Source organism: Poecilia formosa, unplaced genomic scaffold (genome assembly GCF_000485575.1).
Source record: "Poecilia formosa unplaced genomic scaffold, Poecilia_formosa-5.1.2 Scaffold13, whole genome shotgun sequence".
Lineage (NCBI taxonomy): Eukaryota > Metazoa > Chordata > Actinopteri > Cyprinodontiformes > Poeciliidae > Poecilia > Poecilia formosa.
Window position 1 is genome coordinate 4,055,918 of NW_006799952.1, and position 20,299 is coordinate 4,076,216.

Below are 20,299 nucleotides of genomic sequence, written 5' to 3' on the forward strand. Positions count from 1 at the left end.
GCGTTTCATGTCTCTACAACCAGTCACCACAAAGGCGGTGCAAAGCTAAAGGAATTGAACAATTACAAGATTTAGAAACAATTTATATCTATAATTTTGATGTAACATCATAATTAGTTTTTATATTCAGTAAAATTGTAATGCAGACTATAAAGCGAAGAAGATAAAGCTTGTATTATAATTGCCCCGCCCACATAAGTTGTTTCATATAGTAAAACATGCACTTCTATTTTTATCCCCCCTCCTATTGGCCACTGTTTGTGAGCACTTCTGTTTGTTGGCGCGGTTGTTGAAAACCCGGGAGTTGAACAAAGTACGTTTCAAAACTTCATCCCTGTGGTGAGTTCACTACTTTGCCGATATATATACGTATATAATGAATGCGAGAAGATAAAGCGATTCAGATATCAATAACTGTTAACCGTACTTTTAGCTACTTATGACTAGTACTTTTTTGAGTGACAAATGTCCCATTCAGACTCCGAATGAACTGTTGGATGCGTAACAGACCATTTCATGGTAGGAGGCAATATCTTCCTTGTGACAGGATAGTGTCTGTCTTTGAATTTATGGCAACTATGAATGCAAAGAAAGACATATATCTGCTTTGGCCCCTGTCTTCATCTGCAGGAGAATCTTAATAAGTCGTTTTGCCCAAACTTGAAAAGGCTTTCTTCCTCCAAAGAGACGCAGGAACAACTCATCTCAGTGACATCTTTTATTTATCTTTCCTTTAGATGGCTGTCATCAACAGCATATGAGCAAACGTGTGATCACATGAGCAGTGGTTCACATGAGTAGGTCAGAGTAGTCAGTGAGTAGTCAATGAGTAGTCAAAGAATAGGTTGAAAACCTACAAATAGATAAGATAAATTAGATCACAGTGAGTTAATTTTAACTTGAACTAATTAACTTGTTTCTCAAGTAATGATTTAATAATTTACTTGTAAGTTAACAGTGAAAAAATAAACTATATTCCAAACAGTGCAATTAATTTGTTTCCAAACACATGAAAAACATTGCATCAAACAAATCTATTTTGGTCTTCTGAATGCAATTTGAATGATGTAAACTGAGAATAATGCCAAACCTACCAGTGGTGTCTTTGAGGAAGCTCTCAGTTGAGGTTCTTTGTCTGAAGAGAGATCATTCTGAGCACAGGTGTGCCAAGTTACCTTATAAATTTGGCTGCTGAGCTTGAGAAGTGAAATGGGTGGGTGCGCTTGACGTTGGTGAGGTCCGTGGCAGTTGGGTGGAGATGGGAAATACATTCAAAAGTGTACCATTTGCTGTTTTAACTTGACATGTAATGATAATACCATTTGTATGATTTTCAAATATTGTGTTTTATCAAGTCCAAAGTCAGAGCAACCATTTGCCAGAATATTTTAGAGCACTCAATGTTTCTTCTTTACTGACGAGCCTTTTTGAAAAATGCAGATTTCCTTTTTTCCAACAGGATGTAGCAGCAGCCCACACCTACAAAAGCTTCTATATCTGCTTTTGGGACCATAGCGTCACTGTGTTTAACCTAACAATTAGGATGACTTAGTTTATGGGCCTATCTTATCCTTATGTTTTTTTTTTTCCTTGCAGGCACTTTAGGAGCATGGAAAATGGAAGGGCCTCATTTCCCTTTCCCTATAAGCCCTATGACATCCAGGAGCAGTTCATGAAAGCGCTCTACAGCGCCCTGGACCAAGGCAAAGTGGGCATCTTTGAGAGTCCAACTGGAACAGGCAAGTCTTTAAGTCTCATATGTGGAGCTCTGAGCTGGCTGGCAGACTATGAGGAGAAGAGGAGACAGGAGGCCACCGCTTTGCTGCAGGAAGGAGAAGCGTCTCTCTCTGCCTCTGCTGCTCCATCATCCAGCAGCAGCTCTGCGTCTGCAGAGCCCGACTGGATCACCGACTTTGTCCAGAAGAAGGCTGAACGTGACCTGGTGTCAAAGTTAAAGGTGGGGGACGTTCGGATGGCAGCTTTTATTTATTTATGTTTTTTCATTAATAAAACTTAAGCTTTTTGTTTCAGGAGGAGGAGCTGAAGAGGAAGAAGAGAGAAGAGCGAATGGAGATGATCAGAAATAATCTTCATCTAAAGTATGCAAGTAAAAGAAAGGTAGGACTGTTTGGAGAGCCCCCATGTTCAGAATCCGTCCTTACACATTTCATACAGGTAGATGGAAATGTTTATCTGTGACCTCACCTCAGAGCTGCGAAGAGGATGAGGCATTCAAGCTGCTTCAGCTCAGTAAGGAGGAACAAACCGGGACGCCAGGAGATCAGGAGGACGAGGAGCTTGTCGTTGCAGAGTATGAGAGTGAGGATGAATCCAAGAGTAAGAGCAGGTGAGTGAATGCTTTCATCGACTGCACACTCACGGGTGTCATGAAAAGCCTGAAAAGGCGATTAAAACAAGGTGTCTTTGCTTACCAGATTCTTCGGAGGTGAGGATGAGGATGATGAGGAGCTGGTTGAAGAGCATGTGACTAAGGTGACGAAGTCAGCAATAAACATGATCTCAAAATAGATGACAATGTGTGTTAATCTTGATTCTGATGCGAGTGTGAACGTCCCTGCTTGCAGATTTACTACTGCAGTCGAACTCACTCCCAGCTGGCCCAGTTTGTCCATGAGGTTCAGAAAAGCCCCTTCGGTACGACCATCAGTCTGGTCACGCTGGGTTCTCGGCAGGTATGGATGGGTGCACACACACGCACACACACTCTTTTACAAAAACAATGATAATATATATAAAAAAAAAAACATTGAACATGATATCTGGTATAGTTTGGGTTTTCATTCTTTCCTTTTTTTGTAGGGCAGTCTTTTTTTTATTATTTACTTTACTGTAACTAATGCTGCAGCTTGTTATAGTCTGACATTTGAGGAATGTTATGGTGGAGGGTTAGTTTTTCACCACACAGACCAGAATGTTCCATTTTAGAACCAAACTCTCCTTTAAACTTTTCAACAATTTTCTCTATGGTGCTATTTGCTCACTATTATAGTTTTATAAACGTCCGAAACTTTCACAGAACAGCTAGATTTATGCTTGCTGTTCCGATACACACGAGGACTTTAGTTATGAAATAGGTGATTTATGCAAGGAGCTATTGCAGTGGATTTTATTTAGGTGTATTGGAAAAAGAGACATGACAAGAAGTCGTTTGTGTTTGTTTAAAATAAACATTTTCCTTTCATCTCACAGTTTTGCTCTGATGCAAATTACGAAGAAAATTATTTAGCACACACTTAACTGACTACAACTTATACTGATAATAAACAAAACAACAAATAAAAAGCAAAAACAAAAGCTTCAGTCCACTTTATCGCTCAGCTTCACCCTGTAGTCTGCCCCAATAAGATGGATAATAAGGGAGTTCCCTCCAGGTGAAAGTCTGGCCTGGCTGCCATCACGTGTGCACTCCATGAAGCTAGCCCACAGGAAGTTGACCTCAAAGAAAAAGAAACTAGTCTTCAAAATAAAAGCATAACAGAGCAAATTTCCTGTTGTGTCTGTGTGCACCTCAGCTTGATGATTGAAATGCTTTACAGCACCCTCACCACTGAGATTTTTTTTTTAACAATCATGTTCAGTTAAAACTGATCACTTTTTTTAAGCATAATCAATAAACAAAAATAGACAAGTTACCAATAAGTTTGATCCCGTTTTCCTTGTCGCTGCACTCTGTTCTTTGCAGAATCTGTGCGTTAACGAGGAGGTCCGGCGGCTGGGCAGCATCCAGCACATTAATGACCGCTGCATGGAGATGCAGAAAAACAAACACGGTGAGAGCCATTTAGCCACAACTTTACTCAGTTCTCAAAGTAAGGTCATTTTCTGTTGGCTTATATGTTTTTTTCCCCCCTCATTCTTTTATTTGTTTGCAGAGAAGCAGCACCACGAAGACGGTGCAAAACGAAAGAGGGGTCCGCCGAAGACTGTGTGTCCTTACAACAAAGCTCTGGCTCTGCAGCAGATGAGGGATGAAGTTCTGGGGACGGTGCAGGACATAGAGCAGCTGCTGAAGCTGGGCAAGGAAACAAAAGCATGTCCCTATTATTCCACACGTCTTGCTGTCCCACCTGCGCAGGTAAATCTATCCACTTATACCCCTTTCGCCCTCTCTGATAGTGTGTTAACGCCGCTAAAGGTAGAGGTGGATTAATAGTCCTGCTTGCAGCATTTTTTGCTTTTATTTCTTTGTAGCTGGTCGTTTTGCCCTATCAGATGGTTCTTCATGAGGCCACAAGAAGGGCAGCAGGTGTCCAGCTAAAGGGACAGGTACATTTATACATTATTTGTATAAATAATTTATACCCAATTTAGCCTAAAAAGCATTTTAAATTACATTTTAAATGCTTGCAATGCTATTAAACTGCACTAATCTGATTCAGAGATGTATGGAGAAAAAGTTCTTGCCTATTTAGCTTCTGATTTCATTTGATATTTACAGAAAATTTCAATGACAATCCCCTAGAAATAAATGAATCTTCTATTGCCGCAGCAAAATTAAACACAAAAATACTTCATACTTTAATTTGACTACAAAGGGAATGTTTTAGGTCCTTATCCAGCTGGCAGACCTAATGGTGAGCCATACTGAGTTTATTGATTGACCCCAACTGAATTTTACTGGAAGTCTCTTATTTTAAAAGTCCCTTGCACAAAACACTTCATTCGAACATAATTCATGTTGGGATTAACTCTCCATTTTACACTCTTTCTCTTTAGCAAACTCCGCACATATGTTAAGTCTATAATGGTAAACAAAAAGTTTTTTTTGTTTTTTGTTTTTTTTTCTCTTAGGCAACCAGTTGGCGTGAACAGATCCTCTTTACTTAGAGGGGCATTTGGAGGGTTTTTTAAAGATAATTTTTCAACCCACCTCAACAAATGCAGTACATTTAAACTGTTTAATTTCTCTGAGTGTAGATATGGTCTAATTAAAACCATTTCCTGTTGTATAAAAATCGACATGCATCACCATAAATACCCCAGGGACAAACAATGTACGTATTACTAATTAAAAGTATCTGAACACTTTGATAATTTGAAGAAGTAAATGATGAAAATAAATAAATAAAATAAACATGTGCAGTTACATTTTGTAAGAATTGCTAGAAGTTTTTCAAGTTTCTCCTCCTCTGACTCACTTTGCTGAACTCAAAGTGGACATTTTCAGTGTGAATTTCTGCTAGTATAATAAACAAATCATTTGTTTTAAAGTAAGTCTGGAGGGCTCTGCAACCAGGATGACTAACTTCATATTTTAAAAACAGGTGGTGATCATAGACGAAGCGCACAACCTCAGTGACACTCTCTCCTGTATACACAGCGCAGAGCTCAGCGGAGCGCAGGTAAACTCTTTCTAAGTCTCAATTGTGTTCGGTCTCAGCGTCGTTGTTCCTAACGTCTGAATTTTCTGCAGCTCTGCCGCGCCCAGTCCCAGCTCACCCAGTACGCCGACCGCTACAAGTGAGCGCTGAGACAGAATCAAATCATACATTCAGTTTTATCTCGCATTGTTCTTATTCAATATGCACCTGTTTCAAACACCAGGAACAGACTGAAGGCGAAGAACTTGATGTACATCAAACAGATTCTGTTTGTGATAGAGGGACTCATCCGTGTGCTGGGAGGTGAGTGTCTCCCAACTTCCAAACAAAACTTTTGGGGTGCTTCATAATAATCCTGGCATTTCTCACTGTTTTCCTGTTCCAGGTAAAGTTGGACAGAATCCACAGAGTCAAACTACACAAGCAGGTCAGTCGGGGATAAACGTGTGTAACGTAGTTATTGGCGAACCTTGAAAAGTTGCTCACTAGAAAAAATGTTTTCTTTTTTCCCCCCTCAGGGACTGAAATGTATACTATTAACAACTTCCTCTTCAAAGCTCAGATTGACAACATCAACTTGTTTAAGGTAGTTATTTTTTAGCCCAAAAACATGTCGGATGTTCAGTTTTACCAAAATGATAAACATTTATATTACTGATCTTCCTACCTTAGTTACAAAGGTACTTTGAAAAGAGCATGATCAGCCGGAAGGTAAGCATTTCTCATGTTAGCTTGATTAATATGATGCACATAAAACATTATAATATCTTGCTTACGTTTTTAAACCTTTTCAACCTCTGTCGGCAGCTGGGTGGATTTGTGGAGAAGTACGCTGGCACTGGTGTGACTCTGCACACCCACAGCAGCTCCAACAAGGAGAATCGTCGCACAGAAGGCCTAAATCGCTACCTTCAGGCCTTAAACAGCAACCCCAGCTCCACACCAGGTTAGCCTCGGGATGCTTCCTCTTTGTAGTCGTTCTATGGACATTTAAGAAACATTCTAGGTGTTATTTTTCTGCATGTGACCATGTATAGCACAGCAAACAGCTGTAAGTTTTGCTTATTTTTCATCATACGCCGTGCACTCTCCTGCGAGCAGTTCCTTCAGCAGACCAGCAGGGGGCTTCCGAAGCAGACAAAGTGCTGTCCGCATCTCCTATGATGCAGGTGGAGGGTTTCTTCCTGGCTCTCACCAACAGTAACACTGATGGCAGAGTGGTGTTACAGAAACAAGGTATCCGTCTTTTTTTAATACCTTGGAGATGTGTTTGATTTATGTCACTGACGTAAATCAAACACAGAGGCTCAACTGCCCTGGTGTGAGACTGTCCACTTGTCACCCAGGCACTTTGTCCGAGAGCAGCGTCAAGTTCCTTCTTTTGAATCCAGCGGTCCATTTCGCCCAGGTGTTGAAGGAGTGCAGAGCAGTCATCATTGCTGGGGGAACAATGCAGCCTGTGAGTTGATTCTGAGAGAGTTGGACAAACAACAACAATAAAAAAGGGTTGCGTAGAGATTTTAAGATTAAAGAAACATATACATGTATAGGTTTCAGATTTCAAACAGGAGCTACTGTTCTCTGCCGGAGTGAAGGAGGAGCGTATCACAGAGTTTTCCTGTGGTGAGTGGCTCTTTTTCTCTCGCATCACTACTGCTTATTGAGCTTTTGTTTATAACGCTCTTTGTGTCAGTGGTTCAGTTTATGCGTATTTCTGTTCATAACAGCTATCTAATTAAAATAGATGGCTGGATAAGCAGCAGCTTTACTCCGATCTTCTCCCAGATGATCAAGTTAGGGTTCTTTTTTTCTTTTTTTTTTACTCTGACAGACCAGAGCACCGTCCTCTCGATACCCCATCACTTTGGAAAAGAGACACAAAAGATATTTCAGCTGCTCCACTTGTAGCTGAGTTATTGGTTGGGAACAATCCACAATCAGCTGTTTCTAATTCACTTTAAGCTCAAATCAGACTAATTTATCCAAGTGGAACAGTCCTGGTTTATAACTAATAGAGTAATCCATGTGAAATTGGTTTAAATTGTACATTAAAAGAGGTTTAGATTGCAATAAAGACATTTCTTTTTCATGACAGATAAGAATTGTCTTTTAGCAACAGCTGTTACACCACTGTAAATGCAGAAAAGATCCTATGTTCGTCAATGGTTAAATTGTGTCATTTTAATCCTTTTATTTTACTTCTCATGAAATCTGCAGGCCATGTGATTCCTCCGGAAAACATTCTTCCTCTTGTCTTATGCGCCGGTCCATCTGGTCAGGAGCTGGACTTTACCTTTCAAAACAGAGACTCACCCCAAATGGTACAAACAGACACATTTCAATAAGTTAACAACTTTTAACAGTTGAAATTGTTTTTATTTATTCTTAAGGTTGACACACTTACAAGATAAAACAGTGCTGCAGGTTCATGGATAAAAGTAGAGGTTTTGAATCCATAAAAAGAAAAAAGAAGAAATTACATCTTCCCCATTCATGCATCAAAGCACGTGTCCTTAACCTTTTTATTGAATGCAGAAAAGTGAAGAAAAGTGTTCGCTGTTGGCTGATGCATTAACAGATGAGAACCGGTGAAGCTCTTTGTGTTAATGAATTTGATTAGAGGGGAAAAAAACCTTTTTTTTCCTCAGTATTTATTCTCAAGGGAAAATTGGTCGATTTTAATCTCTGGCCAATTACTTTGTCCATCTTTTGTGATAAAGTGCATTTTTCCAAATAAATTATAATAAATAGAATTGTGTATGTTTTTATTAAGGATTAAAAGCAGAGTCTTCTGTTAACAGATGGATGAAACGGGACGCATTCTCTCCAACATCTGCAACGTCGTTCCGGGCGGGGTCGTGTGTTTCTTCCCCTCCTACGAATACTCCAGGAGAATCATTTCTCACTGGGAGGCCAGCGGTGTGCTTATCCGGTTGGGGAATAAGAAAAAGGTATAAACCAGCAGCATATTTTAATAGTAATGAAGAGTGCAAGAAAAGGGAAAAAAAGCACAGCTTTATTAAAGACCTAAATCTCCCATCTCACAATCGCTTCTCAGATCTTCCAGGAGCCAAAGAAGGCCAACCAGGTAGAGCAGGTGCTAAACGAGTTTTCCCGCTGCATCCAGGTAATGTGAACTTCTCACCTGGCAGATATCTGATCGCCAGTGATGCGGTCATTGTGGCGAGACTTCACCACTGCTTTCGTTTCAGAGGAGTGCCGTGGACAGCAGCGGAGGAGTCACGGGAGCGATATTGTTCTCTGTTGTCGGTGGAAAGATGAGCGAGGGCATTAATTTCTCCGACGACCTGGGCAGGTGTGTTAATCACAAACCCCCATGGTTAACAAGCTCCTGTACGCTGCCTGGAATATTAAAAGTTAATTATGCGTGTTTGCGCATATGATTACAGGTGTGTGGTGATGGTCGGCATGCCGTATCCCAACATCAAATCTCCAGAGCTGCAGGAAAAGATGTCGTATCTTGACAAACACCTGGTCAGGTTCTTCTTTCACTCCAAAATTGTTATACTTAAGGTAAAATGTTGTAAGAGAGATGAATGATTTTGCTTCTATGTTGCAGCCTCACAGCCATGGGAAAAACCCTGGACAAGCATTGGTGGAAAACCTCTGCATGAAGGCTGTTAACCAATCTATAGGTACCGATTACAGAATGTAAATTTAAAAGCAATATTTGTTAATCAGGAGGCGTTAACATGTCTGTTCTCTCCAAAGGCAGAGCCATCCGACACAGAGGTGACTATTCCTCCATTGTCCTTTGCGACAGGCGCTACGCACGGCCTGCTACGCTCGCTAAACTCCCCGCGTGGATCAAGAATCGCACCAGCACACACTCAAGCTTTGGCCCTGCTTTTGCTGCATTACGGAAGGTGAGAATGACGCACAAAAGCGCCCCGAAAAGTTTGTTGCATCTCGACTGAACGAAGGCAAGTTCATAATATCAGCTTTTTTTTTTATTTTCTGCTTTCCTAGTTCTTCCTGGAGAAAAAGCAGAAACGGGAGTAGATTGTCTCCCACAGAGCTTCTTCACGACCTCAATAAGAAAGAAACTGCACAAAATGTAATGTTTAAATAAGACTCAGAAATGTTATTTTTAAATGAGTTACACCATCACTACTAGCGACATCTTGTTTTTTGTTTTCATGTTCTCTTTATTTTACATTTAAAACATGTCAGGTTCTCCATTGTTCACCAAAATGTTCTCAGGTTTTAGTCAGCATGTTAGCGATTGAAAGCTAGTTTCTGTTAACTGCTACTAGGCCGGCTCAGCAATGATGACTTCTTCTAGAAAATGTAAATATTTTAAGGACAGTGCTATGTAATTCAAAGCCTCCTCGCTAAATGTTTTTTTCATAGGTATATGGAATAGATATTTGGAATTTAATAAAAAATGTGAAGTTATTTCAGTCTGTTATATTTATTTCATTACAGCTGCAAATGTCTTGTGAAATTATTTAGCCAGCTACCATTTCTTTTTGGCTATTTACGTCTTTTACGTTATGTAAATAATATGCCAGTTCTTCAATAAAAAAAAAAAAAAGTATGTTTCGTGCCGATCACTGTCCACCATGTTATGCTTCCCAATCGTCGTCATCCGCCGCTGAATGTGGGGCGGGTGGGGGTGGGATGACGTCTGACATCCTGGCGAATGCACCTCCGCTACCAGCGGGATTTTCAGCCGACTCTCCACCTGCTGGGCCTTTCCCTGAAATTCCTGGAGACAAAGAACATCCAACCTGTCATCATCATCGGTATTCCTCCTAATACAAAAACAATTTCAACTAAAATATTTGAATCTCAAACGGACAAGTGAAACTATTTTCAAAATATTTGACAGTGAGGCACAGTAACTTGCATCAGAGCTGTTTACAGGTAACATTGCGGTTTTTTGGTTTTTGTAAATCTCATTGACTTATACAAAGTTAGCAAAACACAGGTTGTATTCATTTGGTTTTCAAACGAACCCAGTTGGTTGGGTCACATGTGGAGAGCGGTGTTCCACAAGGCTGAATAATGGGACCAACTTTTTTTTCACTACTTGTATTAACCTTGGTAGATAACTTTTTTTTGTTAAGTGTATTATTGTGATATATTATTATTTGTACATTTCCATAATTTGTACAAGTAACAATGGACTTCAGCATAGATTAAAGTTCTTTAGCACAGTTAAAATTGGTACATGACAGCAAAATGGCTAATATGTTTTTTATTTATTCCTGTTCATTAACTGCTAGCCTTACTATTACTATAAAACAGAAATCATCTGGAGAGTCATGTTTAAAAAGGCATCTGGTCATGACTCCACATGGATAACAGCTGAAAATATTTTGATACATAACATATTTTTGGTCTTAGTCCTAAAAGGTTCTTTATTATCTTCTTTATTGAGACTCTTGGGCAGAAGAAATACTGTATCTCAATGGGATATTCCTGGGTAAATAAAATAAAGAGCATTTCACATTCTCACCTTTCCGGCGCATGGCGAGTTTATTGAAGAGATCGGACATAAAGTCTCCACCACTAGATGCTGCTCCAACAGCTGAACAACAAAAAACAGACAAGTAGATACTTAAATCCTGAATCTTTTGGGTAAAATAAAAATCAATTTTTTTGTCAAAAATCAGACTTTTTAGTTGAATGAAATATAAAATCTAAAACTGCCAGGACTATGAAGACTTTTTAACTGTGGCAGTACAGGTGCATCTTATCTTTAGACTGGATCCTGAAGTCACTGATTAAACATGGACGAGCCCCTCTCAGTCCCTCACCTTGCTCTTGCTCTTTTTGTTTCTTCTTCTCCATCTTGCGTTCATTAACGTTACGTAACTTGGCTTTGCCGATGCCCCCGGCGTTGCGGATGGACTCCAGCAGACTGGCGCGCCCATCTGATGGCTGCACCACCTCGCTCGGCGCGCCAGACACAGGGCCTGTATTCAGAGCATACAGTGAGGACACCCTGTTAAACTTCACTCATTAATATGAGTTAGGTTAGAGCTAGGGAACAAACAAAGTTCTCCTACTGCATTAGAAGTGGAGGGTTTCAGCACTTTAATACTGTTTTTACTCAAAGCGAGGAGCTCGGATGTAACCAACCTGAGCTTGGCGTTGGAGTAGCTTCCACGGGGATCTCTATGGTAGGAGGAGGTGGCGGAGGCGGAGGAGGAGGAGCTCCTGAAGGAGCAGTGGGAGGGAGGGCAGGCTCAGAGGGGGGGGGGGGGGGAGGGGGGGGGGGCGGTGGAAGATTATTTTGGAGCTCAGGGCCTGAAACAAAATAAACCCCATAAAATTAGCTTTTCAATAAAAAACAAAAAAAATGGCCCAAAGTTGAGGCAGGCGAAAAAGAATAAAGATGCAAATATATAAACAAACATAAGACACAGTCAAGCAAGTGTTCAAAGGGCGGCTATGTCACCTGGTGAAACGCCCTCCCCAGAGAAGGAGGGCAGCTCTGGGATGTTGAGAGTGGGTCCTGATGGGGCGAATCCAGGTCCAAGATCTGCGCTGTATGACAGATCGTCTGCAATACCTGGAAGGTCAGGCAAGTAGGACGGCACATCTATCTCAGGCACCTGACCCAGGTCTGGCACGTAAAAATAACTTTCAGCTGTCTGTTAGAGAGGAGAGGGGGAGGATCATCATTGAGAAATTAGGCAATCCTGCATATTAAAAAGTCAACCTAATACTGGCTATGCTGGAACTTGCAGAAGCAAAGTTCTATACATTGTTTTTCACATTTTGCCACATTACAATCACAAACCTCAATGCATACAATTAGGATTTTTGCAAAAGATCCATCCACAGTAGTGCATAAAAATCATTGGATTTTCTTTAATCTTAAAAGTGTGGCATACATTTGTAGTTATTCCCACTGAATGAAAACTTTCTTCAACCTTCTTTAGCTGGAAATGCAACTATATTTTTATTGGAGTGAATTTTTTTGGCAAAATAACGAGCTTTTTAAGACTACATGGGCACCATCTGTAAATATCTGAAAAAGAAATATTCAAGTTTTGCCTCGGATTCTAAATTGGTCTGAATTGTAACTGAGGCTTTCCAACACATAAACATGCCTTGAGCCCCTTCTGGCTGCACATTTAGCATTGTTGTCCTTCTGGATAAGTGGTCAGGTATTTTACAGTCTTTAGCAGGTTTCTCCCTCTGGGATCTTCACAGAACAGATTGCAATACAAATAGCTGAACTCTATTGAATAAGTGACTTTTTCCATATATCTAATCTCACTAGATTTTATTGTAGGTATCAAAATAAAAAGGGATGAACACATACACAGCCCATTTTTTATGCACTTGTTTATTTTGGCCTATCATGTGAAATACACAATAGGTTTATGGTCGTAATGTGCCGAGCCACTATCGATCAACACACACCTGTCTCTCCATCTGCTCTCTTGTTGTAATCGACAACGGGGCATCAAATGGTTTCTCCTCTTTTTCCGTCTCCAGAGTTTGGTGTGTTTTTGTCACGGCTCCAGCCAGAGGGTCAAGGAACACATACTTTTTATATCTATGAAAAACAAAAGATGCAAGTTAGTAGATGCAGAGGCAAAGACTTGAAATCAGTGCAGCTGTTGCAGCAGGAAGCATTCCAGTCCGTCTCCGTTCACTCACAAGTTCTCTGTGGTGTTGAAGAGCAACAGAGAGCTGACGGATGAGATGTTTCGCGGAAGACTGCCCAATCCCTCTTCTGTCTCATCCTCAGCCTTCTTCTTATTGCTCACACACACTGGGAAATATGTTAACTTCTCCTGAAGGGGAGAGATCAATACAAAGTGTGTGTGTGGGGAGGAATGTGTAAATCTTGAGCAACCAGAATGACAAATGCCACGACAATCCCTCTGCTAAAGGACGCGCACACCCTCAATCAGCAGGAATTATAAGGGACACTTCTATTGGAGGATGTTAAATAATTCATTTCTGCACCAGAAACAACTGCTAGTGTCTTTTTTTTTTTTTTTTTCATTTCTGCACCAGAAACAACTGCTAGTGTCTTTTTTTTTTCTTTTTTTTTTTTTCAGTCTGACAAATACACACGTATCCTTCACACAAACAAAAATCTACACTCTGGCGAGAGCAAGCATACGCAGCAGAAAATATGCAGGATTTTTGTAAAGGTTGTGAGATGGTGCAGGAAAAACGGAGGGGCTCGCTATAAATTATTCACGAGCTTCTACTGAGCCGAGCGAACACAGACACACAAACTCTCGTGCATTTACAGTCGATTTTCCCTGTCAACGCGCGCACGGCCTCTGATGTACTCCATGTACAGCATGTGACAAATTTAACGAAGTGGGTTGCAAAATAACCTGCATCAAAGGTTCTGACAAGGAAAGAATGAGACCTGGGATCTGGATTTAGATGGGGGATGTCAAATAGTAGAAATTTCAGAGGTTGTTTTTTTTCCCATTTTTTCTAAACCTGCTGATGAGACACTACTTATAAAGGACAGAAATGACACATGCATTTAAAAAAAAGTATGTAGCGACATCAAAATTTGCATCAGAGGATAAGGGAATGATGTCAGGATAAACCCAGATAAATATGCGAAATATGCAGACGGTTAAATTTAAAGACCTCAAAAAATGAATAGAGAACATTTTGAATTTTGAATAAGCAAGACACAAGAAGTGTGTAGAGAGAAGGGGAGGGGGATAACATAGTAACCGTTTATAGATATTAACAAGTGCAAAAATAAAATGCATTTATTTTATGTTTAGTTGTTTGTTGAGAAGTATGCTTTTTATACATTTGTTTCAGGCAAAACAAGTGGTGTTCCTTCTGAGTAATTTAAAGGCGTAGAAAGGGTATTTTCAAGGAAAATATATGAAGAATGTTTTATTTTCATCGAACTAAGGATTGGTTAAATTCATGCCTGGAGGGGAGTTAAAATGAGACAGACATGGGGTTAGGAGAGGAGGCTCGTCAAAGCTGCACTCCTATACAAGCAATTTTAGAACGGAGTAACCAGACATTTATTTAACAAGTGTCATATAGAGCACTATAAAACAGCCGCCAAGACACACAAAAAAAATTGGAAACCTATCTCTTAATGATCAGTAAGTGGATCATGTTTTTGTTCTTTTCATCCAAATATCAGCACAAAATTTGCATAAGACTTTAGAGTCTCAGGACCCACTAGACTACTAGTCTGTCAACATCTGGACCCAGATGTTGTTAGATTTCCAGATGTTCTGAGCCAGATGTGAGCTTGTTGTATGGGCAGCTTCATTCTTCTCATCATTGCTCAGCTTATAGAGCATTTCTTTTCCCACCTCAGTAAAAAGCTACATCTCTCCGGTTGCCACAGTGACGGTGGATGTGGGAAGCTGCATAAATGAGCTGAGGGAAATAGATGGTGTTTCCCCAACAGCATCAGAAGAGTAGAGATAGTTGCACACACAGTGCTAAAAAAGCCTCAAAACTGTGGATCAAATCAGTGTTTTTTTTTTTGTATTTACATGCTTTCTGCACACTCTGGCTCATTTCTCTTTGATTTGAAAATATCTGGGCTGACGATAAAACATTCCCCAATCTCACATTTTTGAATCTCAGTCAGTATTTAGAGAGGTTTTGCCCTGCAGCCTTCATACATATGAGAAGTTGAGATTAGCCCTGACGTCTTCTTTCTCCATGAGTCCAGAAACCCACAGGACCAACATCAAGATCTAACCTGTACATATAAAAGTATTTATATCTCTTTACAGGATACTGTGTTAGACTTCAGGTCTGAATTGGTCACATAATTCAAGCATTAACAATAGCAATAAGTATCTATGAATGTATACTCATAGATATACGTTCATAACACTGTATGAAGTTATGTTGAAAGTATAAGGAAATGTGTGAGCACCGCTCACAATAAAACAGCCGAGGTGAACACAACACAAATGCATCTTTTCTGCACAGATCCTACAAATTTAGAATTACAAAATTCACATTTCCAGACAAACATTATCTTTTTTTTTTTTCAGAATTTTTGACATTTGTATAGCCAAAAATATGACTAGGTGGGTTGGTTTCCAGCTCCGCAGTGCGAGTAAGTGAGAGCATTTTTGTTTTGCACTTGGACTTATTCTACACTAAGCACAAATTCTTCCAAGCACAGTTTGTAATCTATGACACCTTTATTTTGCAAATGCTTTATTCACTGCAGTGCAGCTTAAAACATCAATCTAGGAGGCTCTTGCTCTTTTTATTTCTGACAAGCATTAATTTGCCTGCGAGTTCTCTCAGTAACTAAAAAAAACCCAAATTCATCAATAAGTTAAACAAAAACTTAAGTTTTGATGTGACAAATCAAAGATCAATCGCATCATCTACTTTTAAGTTATTAAAAGTAAATGATGCTACAAAGTCTGGCTTATATTATATTTCAGATACTAGATTAAAGTTAAAAAATGTTCATTTTCAATAAGATTTTTTCAATGCTTATCGAGTTTTGAACAAAAATTAAAATATCAAACTCCACACTCTTCAAAAGTTTGTAGGTTTCAGCTCGATTTTGGATGTTGATTGCGGCAGCGAGAATGCTACTTTTCTTTTTATGTTACAATTGATTTTTTCAAAATAAGTGGATTTCACGAAGAAAAAAAAATAAGCACAGTATTGGACATTTTTTGTGTGTGTGTGTTTTTTTTTTTTTTTCACCTGCCAGGCCTTCTCATCAAAAGGCCGAAGTTTATTCTGTATCTTGCGGCGAGGCTGGGTTTGAGAGGAAGGATCTGCAGCTCCGGTAAAGATGGAGGAGTAGTCCTGGAGCCGATCTGGGGCAGGGTACTTGGCACTGGAGAAAACCTTTGCACACAGATTTATAAGGATTTTATGTGATGCTTCAACGAGAATCTGAGTGTAAAACTTGTAATTTTGTCTTTGTTACCTTGGTGGCCTTTTTACTGCCCTTAATCTTGTCAACACGGGCCTGAGCTAGTCTGATCCGGTCAGAGACGCTCTGCAGCTGGCGCCGGTTCTTCTCTACACTTTCAGAGACCCTGGGAGCAACATCAACACAAACATGACAATAATCACATTCATGCATCAGGAAGAATGTGTCTGAAATATTGTGAAAGGTTCGGCCAGTTGAGTTGACCTTCGCCAGAGCCGCGAGGGTAGCAGAATTTTTCCACACGTTTTTATGTCACAGTTTGCAGAGTTTAACATGACCATTACTGGCTCTTGGTATTTTAGTTTCACCTTTAACCTTATAGTGTGATGTGGAGGCACTGAATTTACATTCATTGGGCTTTTCATTCTTACCAAATATGATTTCAAATTTGAAAAGACGGAACACCGAAGAACATTTTGATACCAAAGCGATTTTCCATACATATACAGACTTGAAAATAACTAAAAGAAAATTCAATACTATTCCATAATTTTAAAGACAGTGTAAAAACACTGATAGCAGAAATACAATAAAATCAAAATAAAAATTTAAGAAAGTGCCCACACTTAAAACAGGCCATATTGTAACCGATGCTACAATTTTCTGACTCTTCCAGCTATGAATATGTGTTTTGATATAATTACAGAAGCCGATGGTTGCAGCGTGCCAGACAGGACCATCTGGTGTAAAACATACGCTGCTTAATAACTGCAATCTAGTGAAAGTGACATCTTGATCCATAGCAGCTTACTTTTAGCAGATGCCGTAATGTTCAACATCAGTCCATTCAATGCGTTGATGAGACTTTTCCAAGAGCTGCTTTATACCTAAAATATTTTCATTGCTCATCTTCCAATGAAAAAAAAAATATATTTTTTACGCTCCCTGTGAAAATTGGCTATTATCTCGTCTAACAAAAATAAATAAGTAAATAAATAAATATAAAAAATTTCAACCATTTATAACACTGGATCTGAATCAGGTGTCTGTGTTTCTGAATTCAAATGTGGAAAACTGTGATGCTGTAGACATGTGCTTTAGAAACTCTACCTATATTTATATTTGTAGTGTGTGTGTGTGTGTGTGTGTGTGTGTGTGTGTGTGTGTTGTGTGCTTACCTTCTGAAAATGTCTGTAGAAATAACCTCTAAGTACAGCAGTGAATCTGCAATCTGAAGAACAGCCTCCTCTCGCCTCAGCTCAGGCTGAACGAGAGGCACCGAGTATACCTGGCCCTCCAGGCAGTGCCTCTGTGTCATCCTAAAAAACCCCAAAAAAACAGCAGTGCACAGCAAGATTGTTATTTTCATAGGAAACTGAAACCAAGCACTGTTATTGTTTTCTCTCCCTTTTCAAGAGCTATTAAACTAGACACGTTTAAGAGGAACAGCGAGATGGATATTAATTAAAACAGTAGAAAAAAGATTAATGTTAGGTGTGTGCCAAATTTGGGGAAAATAAGCAAATTTCTAGAGTAATTAATGAGATGGAGTGGCACAATAGTGATTCCATTTATAGCTGAAAATTTCATTTATGTAGAGCATTCCACTCATTTTTTAAAACACGTTTATAATACTGACTATTTACTAATATTATTCTTATTCCTGACTGTACCAAATTTGATGGGAGACAATGTTAAATTTGGATTATGTTTCTGTGTATGTATTAAGAGATTTCCTGGTGCAGAGTCAGCTTGTTGAATATATGTAGAAAACAAACCTGAACCTAACATGATATAGTCTCGCCCTCACAGAAATACTTAAGTGTTAAGACAGCTTTATGGAAATGTATTCTTTTATTTACTGACCATCTGTGTCCGTTTGATAAACCCGAGCACAATGTTAGGAAAACTTGACCTTGCAGTTTTATTGCTGCATGCTTGCTGACTATATATCAATTGGGATTTACACACGTTCACCTCACTACTCTCTTTCTTTTTTTTAATCATCACAATGTTTCCTCCACTCTCCCTGAGATCCATCATCTCTGCCAGTAAGATTTAGATCAGGTGTGGACATTAAGGGCTACTGGCCAAATATAGAATTGGCATGTAGAGTTTAAGAGTTTAAGTACCTGAGATATTACAGACAGCAAAATATTGCATCTAAGCATTGATTTATATGACATTGCATACGCTGATCCTGCAAATTAGGATGATATTTCAGACGGCAATCTGAAATATTGTGGAGACAGAAGATTTGAAATAGATATGATTGCACAAAACGTTTTGTGCATTATGATGGAGTGCACTGGAAGCACTGTTGCCTTGCAGCAAGAAGGTCTCCCTGTGCATGCGTGGGTTCTCCCCGGGTACTCCGGCTTCCTCCCACAGTCCAAAAACATGACTGTGAGGTAAATTGATTTCTCTAAATTATCCCTATGTGTGAGTGTGTGTGTGTGTGTGTGTGTGTGCGCATAGTTGTTTGTTGTCCTGTCTGTCTCTGTGTTGCCCTGCGACAGACTGGCGACCTGTCCAGGGTGTACCCTGCCTCTCGCCCGAAATGTTCGCTGGAGATAGGCACCAGCACCCCTCCACGCCCCACTAGGGACGAGGGTGTACAGAAAATGGATGGATGGATGTTTGTTATGACTAGATTTCTTTAATAATTTTTAGAGCAATGCAAACATCCGTAGAGCAAAGAACATAAATATTTTTCATCAGGCAATCTATCGAAAGTTCTCTGTGAACATTTTGTTTAAATCTTGTTTTAAATATCTACAATCATCCATTTCATGTAGGTTTTCAGTAAACTAATAATTGCTTTATCTCATTTTTGGTTTTAAGATTTTTGTCTTTATCTTAATTTGTAAGACATTACATTTTAATTGTTTTCGTTACTTAGCTTTGGTGGTTTTTTTATGGATATAATTGAAGACATTAAATACACAAAACATTAAAGCTTTGTGTATTTAATCCAAACCGCACGGTTTGGATTATAGCATATCTATGTGTAAGAACAGCTGTTTACATAAACCACATACAATCAATTGAGAATCTGTTATTTTCACATATTCCCTCCATGTAATCTGACTGAGCTTCATTTTGCAAAGAAGAAACGGCAAAAATTGTATTATTCCATAACAGCTTTGTGAAGTATTGATAGTGTTAGCTAATAATTTAAGTTGGAGGTATAACGTCAGTGAAAACGTGTTCAAAATACTGCATTGTGTGTCGTGTTTATATTGTCTGCACTAAAAACGTTTGAACGAATAACATGAACCTCCTGAATAAATTTATTTAATTGTATGTACTTAGACCGCAAAAACAGTATCGAGTTATCTAAGGTCTAAAAGAATAAATAAAATCCTAACGTAACAATGAAACAACCATTAATTTTGAGTCAGCATGTTCCCTCAGACATACTCCACTAGTGGACTTTCTCCTGTTTGGTGTAATTTAATCGATTTTTCTGGACTCTGCTGACTCTCTCATGATATCTACTACAATGTAGATCTGAAGCCGATTTGATGCCGTTATATTACGGATTTATCCTGTAATTTACTACTTCAGTCGCCGAAGATGATTTTGCCAGCTATGACTTGTAGCAAATAAACTCACAGCGTCCCTGTTTTCTTGTAAATAACACAAAACAGATCAAAGATATCCCTGGAATGCTAAAGAGCAGCACCCAGAGCAGCACCATACGGTTTGTTGGGGTAACGCTGAGTTGAAAATAACATTCTTACCTGACCATGGGTCGTGTTTGACGGCGACAAAAGATGTATTTGATAATTAGCTTAAGCTTTCGGTTATTTTTGCACAGCTACTTGATTTTACGAGACGTAATATCTGGACTTCCGCAACATTGTATCACATGACAACGTCAAACTGTGGTGCTGCCTTCATGGTAACTCGGATTTTATTTTTTGAGGTGCCGCTTTGGTTACTTTAACCATAGACTTTTCGATCCGTTCTTTAGCTTACTTGGCTATGTTAGTTAAATTACTCTTTGAGATTTCATATTGTTTTACATCTTTTTCAACAACACTTTTTTTCTTTAATTTTTCTCTTCAACCAGAAGGTAAAAACAAGTGTGTCACAA

The 20,299-nt window shown here is 39.3% G+C and overlaps 2 protein-coding genes across 6 annotated transcripts; one reads left to right on the forward strand and one right to left on the reverse strand.

Annotated features, from left to right (window-relative positions):
- Window positions 1-109: 109 nt before the first annotated feature.
- Window positions 110-9,759, forward strand: ddx11 (DEAD/H (Asp-Glu-Ala-Asp/His) box helicase 11). 5 transcript variants are annotated; one of them, XM_007545705.2, is made up of 27 exons: window positions 110-519; window positions 1,597-1,957; window positions 2,032-2,118; window positions 2,211-2,347; window positions 2,436-2,493; window positions 2,586-2,693; window positions 3,704-3,791; window positions 3,894-4,096; window positions 4,213-4,287; window positions 5,286-5,363; window positions 5,435-5,481; window positions 5,566-5,645; window positions 5,728-5,769; window positions 5,861-5,928; window positions 6,015-6,053; window positions 6,150-6,288; window positions 6,444-6,578; window positions 6,689-6,801; window positions 6,893-6,965; window positions 7,560-7,663; window positions 8,144-8,293; window positions 8,401-8,469; window positions 8,555-8,658; window positions 8,753-8,837; window positions 8,923-8,998; window positions 9,075-9,229; window positions 9,333-9,759. In XM_007545705.2, the coding sequence occupies exons 2-27, from the start codon at window positions 1,610-1,612 to the stop codon at window positions 9,363-9,365; spliced, it is 2,694 nt and encodes an 897-aa protein (XP_007545767.1). In that variant the 5' UTR covers window positions 110-519; window positions 1,597-1,609; the 3' UTR covers window positions 9,366-9,759. The 5 variants fall into 5 exon arrangements, with proteins under 5 accessions (XP_007545767.1, XP_007545765.1, XP_007545766.1 ...); XM_007545703.2 differs by having other exon boundaries at window positions 110-339; XM_007545704.2 differs by lacking the exon at window positions 110-519 and adding an exon at window positions 1,209-1,237.
- On the reverse strand, window positions 9,727-20,097 carry wash1 (WAS protein family homolog 1). The gene is made up of 11 exons (XM_007545700.2): window positions 19,944-20,097; window positions 17,376-17,516; window positions 16,252-16,363; window positions 16,023-16,169; window positions 12,987-13,123; window positions 12,747-12,882; window positions 11,773-11,968; window positions 11,454-11,621; window positions 11,129-11,287; window positions 10,828-10,899; window positions 9,727-10,074 (listed from the first exon to the last, which is right to left on the reverse strand). Exons 1-11 carry the CDS (start codon window positions 19,949-19,951, stop codon window positions 9,932-9,934), a joined length of 1,419 nt encoding a protein of 472 aa, XP_007545762.1. The 5' UTR covers window positions 19,952-20,097; the 3' UTR covers window positions 9,727-9,931.
- Between the last annotated feature and the right edge of the window lie 202 nt (window positions 20,098-20,299).

What these genes read in the sequence shown, in the direction of transcription:
- ddx11 (XM_007545702.2), top strand. An exon ending in TTGCTGTCCCACCTGCGCAG is followed by an intron (nt 4,097 to 4,212) that starts GTAAATCTATCC and finishes ATTTCTTTGTAG; the next exon opens with CTGGTCGTTTTGCCCTATCA. An exon ending in GGTTGGGGAATAAGAAAAAG is followed by an intron (nt 8,294 to 8,400) that starts GTATAAACCAGC and finishes ATCGCTTCTCAG; the next exon opens with ATCTTCCAGGAGCCAAAGAA.
- wash1 (XM_007545700.2), bottom strand. An exon ending in TCTACAGACATTTTCAGAAG is followed by an intron (nt 16,364 to 17,375) that starts GTAAGCACACAA and finishes TGTTGCTCCCAG; the next exon opens with GGTCTCTGAAAGTGTAGAGA. An exon ending in TGGGGAGGGCGTTTCACCAG is followed by an intron (nt 11,622 to 11,772) that starts GTGACATAGCCG and finishes ATTTTGTTTCAG; the next exon opens with GCCCTGAGCTCCAAAATAAT.